The sequence below is a fragment of the Cydia fagiglandana genome, chromosome 16 (assembly GCF_963556715.1).
Source record: "Cydia fagiglandana chromosome 16, ilCydFagi1.1, whole genome shotgun sequence".
NCBI classification, from domain to species: domain Eukaryota; kingdom Metazoa; phylum Arthropoda; class Insecta; order Lepidoptera; family Tortricidae; genus Cydia; species Cydia fagiglandana.
Window position 1 is genome coordinate 10,041,056 of NC_085947.1, and position 13,182 is coordinate 10,054,237.

Below are 13,182 nucleotides of genomic sequence, written 5' to 3' on the forward strand. Positions count from 1 at the left end.
TTCGCTAGGATCAATATTAAAAGAGATTTTAACGCGGGAAATTTAATTATAATCTCTTCTAAGGTCCCGTTTTTTAGGTTTTCGTAAATAACTCATAAACGGTGGCCACTATCAAAAAATGCTGTAAGACGTTAATAATCTACACAAAATTTTGAACAAAAAAGATTCAGTACACTTTTTGCAGGGATCAATATTTAAAAAGATAATAAAGAGGGAAAATTAATTATAATAAATTCTAAGGTTCCTTGTTTTTATTTTTTCGTTAATAATTTGAAAAGTATGACTCATAGCAAAAAAAATCTTATACATAAATAAATAATAAACGTAAAATTTCCTACAAGAAACATGCAGAACACTTTTCGCTAGGATCAATATTTAAAAAGACAAAGCAGCGGGTAATAATAGTACATTACTACAGAGGCCGGGACGAAAGGGGTTGCCGGCCGAAGACATATAGACGGCCGAGCGAAGCGAAGCCGGATAGGTCTGAGCGCGGGCAACCCCATTTCCCGCCGAGGTATGTATAGTGCTTTTCTCAAACATGCAATGAAATAAATAAAATAAAAAATGCACGAAACCCAAGTTTTATTTATATAAAAAACTAAAAGTAAACACACCCAAAATATAACTAACACGTACCTATATCTATATCACGCGTATGTTTTACACGAGTCGTGTATTTTTGCTACCCGTATATTTTCATGTTTCTTTGATTTTTTCGCCTTGTATCCGTCTGATTGTCGTTTTCGTCACATAAGCTTACATAGTCTTTCATGTTGATATCATGTTGCACATACATCGTTGCTTTATGCATGGAGTATCTAAATACGATTTTGATTTTGTAGTTACTTTCATTTCTTTAAAATATGCCAGTAAACTGTTTCTAATAAACTGTAAGCCATTTTTCTTAGTTTCTCAAATAATAAAATTGCCATAAGCAACCATATACATACTTCGTCTTTGACTTGGCGGCAGAGGCAGCAAGTTATTTAAAATCAATTCAGCTTACGCTGCCAATTCCAACTCCTACGATTACAATTAATATTAATTTCATTATTTCGTCGGAACTCATATTAAAGTACAAAAATCAACAACGCACCATAAATCAAATAAAACAGAAATACAGAGTGAAAATTTTTCAACTTTGCCTCCATAACAATTAAAAAAAATAACTACGCGTGTTTGAGTAGACCTTTTTACCGCTAACGTTTAGATGAAATATTTTAAATGTTTTTATTTGTGTACTTAAATGTATAATATAAATTATAGAATTTGGTTAATAATATATTATTTATTATGTTCATGTTGATTTTATACAAATAAAACTGCAAATTATAGCAAACATTGTTTTTTGTTTTTTTTTATAGGCGTAGTGGCAGAGTGTCATTACGGACCATAAAGCAAATACTGCCTTTAGTTTTTTTTTTATGGATGAATGTCACGATGCTGTGTCACAAATATCTGTGAAATGGAAATTAAATAAGAGGACTTTGCCGGCCTAGGCCTGCAAGATTTGTATGAAATTCCATTAACTACCTATTGTCCTAGCCGCACCTGAAACATCATACTTCGCAGCCTATTATAAGGAACATAACATCAATATTTCATTGCATGTTTGAGAAAAGTTAATTATAATCAATTTTAAAGTCCCGTTTTAGTTTTTTGTAAATAACTCGTAAACGGTGTCCCATAGCGAAATAGGTTTTTAAGAATAAATTATCTACATAAAATTTCCTCCAAAAAACATCTAGAACACTTTTCTCTAGGATCAATATTTCAAGCGATATTAAAGGAAGAAAGTTAATTACAATCAGTTCACAGGTCACTTTTTTTTAGTTTTTCGTAAATAACTCGTAAACGCTGGCCCGTTGCAAAACAATATTCTACATAAATATTAAACATAAAATTGTCCACAAAAAAGGTTCTGTACACTTTTTCGCTACGATCAATATTTAAAGAGATATTAAAGGGGGTAAGTTAATTATAATCAATTTCCAGGTCCCTATTTTTAGGATTTCGCAAATGACTCGTAAAATAAGGCTCATAGCAAAATAAGTTCTTAATGTTCTTGTAAATAAATAGTCGATATAAAATTTTCTACGAAAGACATATGGAACACTTTTCTCTTTTTAGGGTTCCGTACCTCAAAATGAATAAAAACCGGCCAAGCGCGAGTCGGACTCGCGTTGCAAGGGTTCCGTACATTACCCAATTTTTAACAGTGTATTTTATATATGTGAAACGCGAGTGAATTGCCTTTAAAAAACCTGTAGGGATCGGTTCAAAAACTATAAGTAATGTCCGACTCGCGCTTGACTGCATAATTCTAATAGGTTTTCCTGTCATCTATAGATTCTATTCTGTGTATCTTTTCAAAATTTTAGACCCAGTAGTTTCGGAGATAAAGCCCCCTTCCCCAAAATAAAACATTAAAATACAAAAAAATACCCCCCCCCCTTTATCTCCGAAACTACTGGGTCTAAATTTTGAAAATAAAATAAAATAAAATAGTTCTTTACCTATATAGACGTAAACCTAAAAATAGGGACCTGGAAATTGATTATAATTAACTTACCCCCTTTAATACCTCTTTAAATATTGATCGTAGCGAAAAAGTGTACAGAACCTTTTTTGTGGACAATTTTATGTTTAATATTTATGTAGAATATTGTTTTGCAACGGGCCACCGTTTACGAGTTATTTACGAAAAACTAAAAAAAAAGTGACCTGTGAACTGATTGTAATTAACTTTCTTCCTTTAATATCGCTTGAAATATTGATCCTAGAGAAAAGTGTTGTAGATGTTTTTTGGAGGAAATTTTATGTAGATAATTTATTCTTAAAAACCTATTTCGCTATGGGACACCGTTTACGAGTTATTTACAAAAAACTAAAACGGGACTTTAAAATTGATTATAATTAACTTTATTACCCGCTGCTTTGTCTTTTTAATTAAATATTGATCCTAGCGAAAAGGGTTCTGCATGTTTCTTGTAGGAAATTTTACGTTTATTATTTATTTATGTATAAGTTTTTTTTTGCTATGAGTCATACTTTTCAAATTATTAACGAAAAAATAAAAACAAGGAACCTTAGAATTTAGTATAATTAAATTTCCCTCTTTATTATCTTTTTAAATATTGATCCCTGCAAAAAGTGTACTGAATCTTTTTTGTTCAAAATTTTGTGTAGATTATTAACGTCTAATAACATTTTTTGATATTGGCCACCGTTTATGAGTTATTTACGAAAACCTAAAAAACGGGACCTTAGAAGTGATTATAATTAAATTTCCCGCGTTAAAATCTCTTTTAATATTGATCCTAGCGAAAAATTGTACTGAATCTTTCTTGTAGGCAATTTTATGCATATTACTTATGTAATAGAACATTTTTTGCTATGCACCACCGTTTAAAAGTTATTTACGAAAAACGAAATAAACGGACCGTTAATGTCAAATATCTCACTTCCGGTCAAGATTTCGATCGAGCAACCGGCAAATTCGGATTCAGCGGGGTCTAATTAGGTTAAAAAACTCGGTTGCCAAAAAGTAATATGATTTGCCAGTCGCATCAAGAAGGAGAGCGATTTTGATTTTTTTTGTCTAGTCTAAATATCATTACTTATTCTGTGTACAGTGGAGAAAACGAATGAAATCATGCAATTTGATTTTGTTATTTTTAAATAAAGAGTAACTAAACAGTATTTTCCACAGTTGTTGGTAATGATACCATCTCTTACAATTTCTCTTCATGAACATTTTATGATACCTAAGCTTCCAGTTTTCGCCCGAATTAATCAAAAAATTCACCAACTCCATTTACACCAACCAAATACAAAACGGGTCCGTGTCCGAATTCGCGATCTCGAGTTCGGGTCCGCGTCCGGGTCCAGGTTCAGGTAGAAGTCGAATTCAAAATCTTGCTTGTTTTGCCAGTGGGGTAACTTGCTTAACAATCAATTAGAAAAAGACAAGTCGTCGAGGAGTTCCGTTCTGATCACCATCAGCAATACCACTTCATCAAATGCCACTGTTCTTAATGTAAATCCTTGTTTGCCTGATGAAAATACAAGAGTCACTATACAATGCCATTAAGATTTGTAGAGTTCCCTCGATTCCTTATGGATCCCATCATCAGAACTTGAGCTTCACGATAATATGACTTATAAATCTAACGTGCTTAGCAAACATAACGAAGAGGACAAATCCCCAAACATGAGCTATGCGTCGTTGAAGAGTTCCATTCTGATCATCAGCAGTTTCACTTCATCAAATGTCACAATTCTGAATGTAAATGCTTGGTTTGTTTAAAATACACCAGTATCACTATATGTTAGGGTGGTTCAAAAAACATTTTTTTTCCTAAGGGGCACCCCCTTATTTTGTTACACTTATTATGTTGATAAAATACACCAAGTTTCTTAATTTATCTCAACTATACTTCGTTTTTTTTAGCATTAGAAATTAGGTAAACAATCTTGATGTCTTTTAATTGAAAAACACATTTTAAAAATAAGTTACGGCAAATACACTCGCGTGCAAAAGTATTGCATCACTTTGCATTTTTTCGTCCGCACCCAATATCTTTGCAATACTAGAGCCGATTCTGAAAATTTTGGTATCAACTGAAAGCTTATAATCTAACGCATTAGAAAATTCGGAAATTTAATGAAATTTCAAATCTGAAGACTAAAAGAAATCAGAAACTGAAAGTAGCGACATAATGGTCGAGAAATAATTTTAGGAAAGTTAAGAATAAAAGTCATTTATTTAATACAAAATAAATTATTATTATTAAATTAATACCTGGTGTTGCCACCCCCAGCCCTCCTCACACAAATCAAGCGGTTTTTCATAGACCTAATTCATTTTCTAATGAAATCTTGTGGAATAGCGTCTCACTCCTCCAGCAAGGCTCCCTTCAGCTCCTCAACATTGGCCGGGGCAGGATTCCGCTTCCGAATCCTCCTTTTCAGGTAGTCCCACACGTGTTCAATGGGGTTAAGGTCCGGGCTCATCGCTGGCCAGTCCATGGTGTCGATGCCCACTTCGAGAAGGTAGGCTGCGGTGGCCCTAGCGGTATGACACGGGCATTATCCTGCATTTGCAGCGGTCAATCCACCGCCACGGCCCCCGCCAGGCACGAAAACCAGCTCTGTTCGCGCGTCATAGGAAACGCCGCCCCAGAACATCACGGATCCACCGCCATAGGCGACCCTTTCGGAGAAGCAACATTGGGCGAACCGTTCTTCTGGCCTTCTGTAGACTCTTCCTCTTCGGTCACATCCATTCAAACATATTCTGCACTCGTCCGAGAAGAGAACTGGGGTCCATTGCTGAATGGTCCAGTCCATATGATTTTCTGCAAACTATCTTCGGGCTGTACGGTGTCGCGCCAGCAATCTGGGCCCTGTTGCAGGCCTCCTGGGTGTCAAGTTCGCTTTCTTGAGTCTTCTTATTGTCCACTCACTGGCAGCCACTCCTCGTATCTCACGCAGACGCTGCTGGATGGCAACGCTTGTCAGGTGTCGTTCTCGGAGAGATGTTGTGACAATGAAGCGGTCGTCCCTCTCTGATGTACACTTTTTGCGGCCGCTTCTTGGTCTTGAAGTAAAGGATCCAGTCCGTTGGAACCTCTGGTAAACTCTGCAAACTGTAGATTGACTTAAATTCAGCGTGGCAGCTACTGAACGTTGGCTACGCCCCTCTTGCAGGAGCTGGACGACTTGGCGGACTTCAGCTTCAGTGGTTTCCATTTTTCACAGGTCTTCTTCACGGGAAAATATGCGGAGATGTGTACCGGTCAACTTTTGATAAGTGACTGATAACAACCCCTCCCCTACCCCCCGTTTTATAGGGGTCAAGGGTAGCGCAACTCGTGCGCGTGATAACGCGAAACCGCTCACAAATCGGGAAAATGCCGATAATTTGAAAAATACTGAGCCGTTTTCCATGTTTTTTAACTTTTCGTAAAGCTAAAACTTCAAGGGACATGATCCCATTAAAATAATTAATGGAAAATAACCGGTTTACAAAATTATTGGGTGCAGTTGAAAAAATGCAAAGTGATGCAATACTTTTGCACGCGAGTGTATGTAATAATTATTAATCTAGTACGATCATTTATATTCGTCTGCTTTCATAAGTAATAGTTTTTGAATTTTGAAGAGCGTTTTTCAATTAAAAGATATGCTAAGATCGCTTACCTTCTTGCAAGTTCTTTCTAATGCTAAAAAAAACGAACTATACAAGGGGGTGCTTAACCACGTTGAATATTTGTATGTTGTTTGAAACCCAACAAAAAGAGTATTTATGATTCAGAATTTTATTTAAATATCTGGTTTCACACTATTTACACATGTGATGTATAAGTTTTGAAGTAGAAAAACATTTTCTTTCAAAATAATATCTTTTAAATCACACTTTCAAATAATGTGAAAACTACTACTTACATAAAAATCAAAAAAATAGTAACTTATTTTTTTTTCATACAATTTGAAAAATTTCAAAGTGTTTTGAGCAGTCCTTGTAGTTAAGATTGTAAGATTACAAACTTGGCGTATTTTGTCAACATAATAAGTGTAACAAAATGAGGGGGTGCCGCTTCTTCTAGCTAGAGTTTGAATTTTCCCATACAAACGTGAACCACCCTTACAAGATTTGAAGAGTGCCCTCGATTCCTCATAAATCTCACCATCAGAACTGGGTTTTGACAAAGACGGAACCAATCTGTATGTATATACTTACAAGTTACAACTCAACTAAAAAAATAATTTTCAAAATCGATCCCGAAATGACGGAGATATCAAACATTAAAAAACCGAATTAATACCTCCTTTTTAGGGTTCCGTAGCCAAATGGCAAAAAACGGAACCCTTATAGATTCGTCATGTCTGTCTGTCTGTCCGTCCGTATGTCACAGCCACTTTTTTCCGAAACTATAAGAACTGTTGAAACTTGGTAAGTAGATGTATTCTGTGAACCGCATTAAGATTTCAACACAAAAATAAAAAAATAAAAAAACAATAAATTTTGGGGGTCCCCCATACTTAGAACTGAAACTTAAAATGTCTTTTTCATTAAACCCATACGTGTGGGGTATCTATGGATAGGTCTTCAAAAATGATACAATACAATACAATACTCTTTATTGCACGCCTCACATACACTTTGTTTACAATAAATGGACAATAACATAAACAAAGACAATAGAGGTAACAACAAGCGGTCTTATCGCTTATGATATTGAGGTTTCTAATATCATTTATTTCTAAACTGAACAGTTTGCGCGAGAGACACTTCCAAAGTGGTAAAATGTGTGCACCCTCCCCTCCCCCTTTAACTTCTAAAATAAATTTAACTTCGCACTGAATGATGACATCGTACGGGGCTTAAAGCCCCCGTAACGCAGTGAACGTGTTAAAGTCACATTAAAATTCCATTTTTCGAAATAGAGATTTCAACATTTAACTTTGCAAAATATTCTAAAAGCAATAAAAATAAATTAGGTTAGATTCGAGCTACAATGACATTAGTTTGGGTTCAAGGCAAGGTTGCAGGGCCTCAACAAGGGAAAAAAGGGGGAGGGACTGTTGGCCTGGCTCAGTGAGCCAGAACTCACCCACTTATCCCTACTACTGCCGTAAGCAGGTAATGAATTCCCAATGTATTGAGTTGAGGTTTAATAAATTATAAATATATTTTATTAATAACATAAAGCTCTCCAAGAGGCCTCTACGTGTTGGATCTGTGTCCCCACGCAAGCCTATCAAAAAACCGGGATTATAGGCCCGTGATATCGAAGGAGATACAAATATGTATAAGCATAAAGTAATAAATAAGCCTACAGCTATTAATAATGTCCGTAATCTGTATAATCCCAAAATACGGATCCCTCGTATGTGGATGCTGCTTACATCATCTCGTCTGTCAAGGTGTTTCGGCAGGAAAGGCCTTGGCAGACTTATAAATTCCTGAAATGAGGGTTCATACCTACCGACTAGAATTGGTTTCATGGTGGTATCAGATGGGTTAGTGTACGGTAACCGATGGTCATCTTGCTTATAATCTCGTCTGCCAAGGTGTTTCGGCAGGAAAAACCTTGGCAGACTTATATATTTCTAAAATGGGGGTTCATACCTACCGACTGGAATTGGTTTCATGGTGGTATCAGATGGGTTAGTGTAGGGTAACCGATGACGACCTTGCTTACATAATCTCGTCTGCCGTGGTGTTACGGCAGGAAAAGCCTTGGCAGACTTATATATTCCTGAAATGAGGGTTCATACCTACCGACTGGAATTGGTTTCATGGCGGTATCAGATGAGTTAGTGTACGGTAACCGATGGTCATCTTGTTTATAATCTCGTCTGCCAAGGTGTTTCGGCAGGAAAAACCTTGGCAGACTTATATATTCCTAAAATGGGGGTTCGTACCTACCGACTGGAATTGGTTTCATGGTGGTATCAGATGGGTTAGTGTAGGGTAACCGATGCCGACCTTGCTTACATAATCTCGTCTGCCAAGGTGTTTCGGCAGGAAAAGCCTTGGCAGACTTATACATTCCTGACATGAGGGTTCATACCTACCGACTGGAATTGGTTTCATGGTGGTATCAGATGGGTTAAATTAGGGGTCCCGTTGGCCACCTTTGAGAGCGTCTGCCAAGCACTTCCGGCAAAAAAACTACTGGCAGACTTCGCTTTTATGTGTCTACATGTAAATTTCTAACTGCTGCCATAACTATTATTTCGGTATCAGATGGGTTAAATCAGCCCCCTTTTTTCGCACCGGAAGTGGCCTTCTTTTTCGTACTTTCGGCAAGTTCCGCCGTGGCAGACTATCGAATTCGGACTTAGCATCACTTTTATGAAAAACCATTGTGCATTTCATCGTGGTATCAAGTCGGTTAGAAAATTTGCGGCCGGCTCTTCTACTATGGAGGCCGGTATGGCGCCCTGCTCGAGCCGCTCCCACAGCGGGCTGTATGTCGTCCACACCAACGACTCTAGTACTTCCCCCTCCACCTGGGAATGATACGCACCGTTGCTTCTTCGCAGCGGAGACTCGGATATGTAAACGTCGGTGGAGGCCGGTATAGCGCCCTGCTCGAGCCGCTCCCACAGCGGACTGTCCGACGTCCACACCAACGACTCTAGTACTTCCTCCTCCACCTGGGAATGTATTACATTGTTATACAGATCTCATTCATAAGGTGGGTGTGCCCTTTTGCAGCTCAATGTACACCTGGGGCAATGTGCAACTGTGTACAGGAAGTTTTTTTTAAATTACCATTAGAGAGAGAATAATCCAAGAACTATTCTCAAACACTGACATATTGTAGTTAACTTAGTTTCATAAAAGTTAGCTGAAAGAGAAGTTATGTCATAAGTTAGGTTTGTACACGATTAAATTACACATATATATAAAGCTCCGTCTCCGCAGCAGCAACAGCTGGCAGCGCGGCTGCCGCGCGAGCCAATGTTCGATGGTTTCCCGCGCGATATGGAGACGAGCCTTGGGACTTTTTGATGGCACACTTAGATAAGTTATTGTTTGTGTTTATGTGTGTTGGCAAATAAAATATTTTTTGCAAAAGTGCATACTCAATTACTCGCTTTACTTCTATCTCATAATCAAATCGAGAACTTTTTGATCGTAATGCACTATCCGCATTAAATTAACGTTGATGATTGCTCAACATTAATGAATGAATGAATGAAAACATTTATTTTCAGGCAACTATTGGCCCATAGATAAATACCTTAAAACTAGCATACATATTATTACAAAATATATATTAAAACTAAAAACACAATTATGGCTGCCATTGCAGTTCGCAACCCCGCAGTGTCAGGGAGCCGGCCGCGGAACCGCCGGAACTTGACACCCTTCGGCCAAAACTCCTCCTTGGTGAAGTTCGCTAGATGTTCAGTCGGAACGCTCAGCACAAAAGAATTAAAATTCACACTGTATAACAGTATGTACTGACCGCGTTGAGATGCTTGACGAGGTCGCGACTCAGGTTATCCTTGGCGGCCTGCACGACCAGCTCGATGATCTTGTAGAAGTGGAAGGCGCTGAGCTGGAACACGCGCAGCACGCGCGGGAAGCGCAGCGAGTGCGCGCCGTACGCGTGCAGCACCACCTCCGCGCAGCACGCGAACAGGGACAGCTGGTATGTCTGCTGTGTCACTAACAACTGTCAACAAATACATATGGATTATTAACACAGAAAAAGCTGTTCGGTTCGATAATAGGTATTATTGGCTATTAAGGCTGGATTTTATAGTGGGTCAGTTATATTGAGCAAAAAATCTGTATTAAATCGTGTAAATTGCTTTTCAGGAGTTGGAGTTCGCGCGTTAGAAAACTATTCGATCCAGCGGTTGCAGGAGTGAGTCGTTTTCAAGGTTTTCGGGGGTATTCCGAAAATCGTTGATGACTAATGAATAAACCCACCTGGAGCGAAATATGCGGTTTCTTCCTATGCTCTTCCCTGATGATGTGCTCGAAGACCTTGTAGTAGAGACACGTGACCATGTTGCAGCGGAACGTGATGGTCTCCGAGCTGCAGTTGGTCTCTCGCAGTGCGTTGGAGAACTGCTCCATCCAGCGGTTGCAGGGTTGGATGATGCTCGTGTTGATCACTTCTTCGGATACGCCGCGTTCACTGAGGGGTTATTATTATGATTATGTTATTTATTATGTTAGAGATTAATATTAAAACAAAAATTTATTAAAATGACATCCGCAAACATTCCATTCATATAAATAAATAGTTTTTGTTTACATTTTTTTAAATCAAATTTTGTAATCGTAATCTGCCGCTGACCTGTATAACATAATAATTTTTGCCCAAAAGTGAGAAGCGGCGTCCGCCACCGGCATCAGCGGCGCTCGCGTCGGCTCCGGGAGTTACTCACGCGAACAGCCGGGTCATGTGGTGGCTCGGCGCCGGCTTGGTGTGGCGCAGGTAGTTGGCGAGGCGCGCGATGCTGTTGGTGGCCTCCGACACCGGCGTCAGCGGCGCCCGCCGGCCCAGGTACCCTCGCCCAGTTAGTGGTGTATCGGGACACGCCTTCCCGCTCTAAAATAGATAGTTATATTCATTTGTGTTGACAATATGGACTTCTACATAAACTGTATTTCTTAATTCTTAAGATATCATAAAAGTAATCCAGATCAGCATTTAAAAGACAAGAATGGTCCAAAAAATAAGCGAGCCGAGGCGGCGCGCGCTAGGCACGTCTACTTTCGCCGTTTTATGCGCAGGGAAATAGCCTCGCGCGTATGCTCGCTCGAGGCTCGCTCTGTGTGGACCCGGCTAATGTCAACTTATAAGAAATGCAAGGTACAAGCCTCCATCCATAAAAGAGAGGGAACGAGCCATGAAAACATGTACAGCTAAATTAAATTCTAAACCATATTTAACAAGACAAGAACATCTTACCGGTCCAAACGTTGCAATAACTTCAGATATCTCATCACCAGATACTTTATTTTTCGTACCAATTTGTTCATTGGCGTGTTCACCTGTAAGAATAAGTTTAATTAATAAATGTATATACCTAACTCATAATTTACCAGTTTTATTTATACAATTTTACCATCATTGTATTCCGTTAGACAAGCCAAAATTGAATTAAAATCAAAGTATTCAGACATGTTCACATGAAAGCACAAACCCAAATGACATTTATAAAAACAGTCAACAATAACACTTTTATATCTTTTAAATGAATACATAAAGGTTACAACAATGAGGATAGTTTCACAAACTTTTTATATTCAAATACGGAATTCTTTCCAACCAGTACTTAACATCTAAAAGAAATTTATTTTATTACAAATATTTATTTTATCAAATTATTTCTTACCTAAAAATATTCTTTCGTCAAATTCACCTACGCTGAGAACGTAATGTTCGTAATTATTATTCAATGATTTCAAATTGATGTCAAATAGTCCTACATCTAATAGACCAGTCAACTGATCACTGTTACCCTGCAAAATCTGTAAAAAACAAAATACATTAGTTTCCCTGTTATTTGTAAATGTTGACGGATTGGTGGCCGCTTTCGGATGAAAGAAGCGCCTGGCGTCCGTTGGGTCGTTGGGTGGATCACATTCTGGAAATCGCGGGGCACTTTTGGATGAGACTAGCCCAGGACCGGAATAAGTCGCGTACACAAAGAGAGGCCTATGCTCAGCAGTGGGCAACTGAAGGCTAGAATGATGATGATGAGTATATAGTACTAATACTAATAGTTTACATGTTATTAAGTTTAAAACTAGATTGTATTGTAACTGTCTAAGGCAGCGGTCAGCAACCTTTTAGCAGCCAAGGGCCACAAATAGCAGTTAATGAAGTGGACGCGGGCCCCACTTTGTTAATATTTATGAATGCTAGTCTAAGGTATTAACTTAATGCCATTTAGGCCATTCTGTTCCAGCTAGCTTTGTAGTTAACTGAGAAAAAGACGAGGCCTACACCTCACATACTTTAAGAGTATACTCATATAGTTGCTGAAAAATGAAATAGTTACTAATAACTATTTAATTTTTCAGCAACTATAGATAAGAAAATGTTATTAATATTAATGAAAGACTATTTGAAAAAAGAAAAAAAAAAGTCAGTTTATGTTGTAAGTGTCCTATGTTATGACCAGAGGTCAGATAGGGTGAGATATTTTATTTGGCATGCTTTCTATCATATTATAAGGCAAATAGCTCACCCCACCCGAGCTCTGGTGATTAACCGAAGTATTCTTACCCCTTTCTCAAAAAAAGTTTTGATGACAGGTCTCCAACTGTACTCCTTCATGGTGGCAGCCTCCACTGCCAATCCCTCCTTGATTTCACATAATGTTGATATGATGCATGGTGCCTTCTTTGGCAGTTCAAAATCATCTTTCAGCCAATCATTTGGTAGACCTAAAAATATCATTACATTGGCAAATGACTATTAAAGTGAACATCTCACGTGTTTGACACCCTCTGGCTAATAGAATCTATTGCTTTGAATAAAGATTGGTACCAATTAATGGGGTAATGTAAAACACTAAGAAATTTGTTACATATCATTAATATGTCTGATATTGTTCTGCATATTAGATTTATTAATTCTTAGATTTAAGGAACTTAGTATGTTATATTAGTTAGTTATATTCAAATACAGT

General features: G+C 37.9%; 1 protein-coding gene across 1 annotated transcript in view; it reads right to left on the bottom strand.

Annotated features, from left to right (window-relative positions):
- The window catches only part of LOC134671935 (retinoblastoma-like protein 1), a 29,245-nt gene that overhangs the window by 10,707 nt on the left and 5,356 nt on the right, over nucleotides 1-13,182 (bottom strand). Inside the window, exons 5-11 of the mRNA XM_063529806.1 lie at nucleotides 12,777-12,937; nucleotides 11,881-12,016; nucleotides 11,454-11,536; nucleotides 10,927-11,090; nucleotides 10,463-10,673; nucleotides 9,993-10,202; nucleotides 9,045-9,174 (exon numbers count right to left, since the gene is read on the bottom strand). Coding sequence (XP_063385876.1) covers nucleotides 9,045-9,174; nucleotides 9,993-10,202; nucleotides 10,463-10,673; nucleotides 10,927-11,090; nucleotides 11,454-11,536; nucleotides 11,881-12,016; nucleotides 12,777-12,937 — 1,095 coding nt within the window. The remainder of the gene's footprint in view (nucleotides 1-9,044; nucleotides 9,175-9,992; nucleotides 10,203-10,462; nucleotides 10,674-10,926; nucleotides 11,091-11,453; nucleotides 11,537-11,880; nucleotides 12,017-12,776; nucleotides 12,938-13,182) is intronic.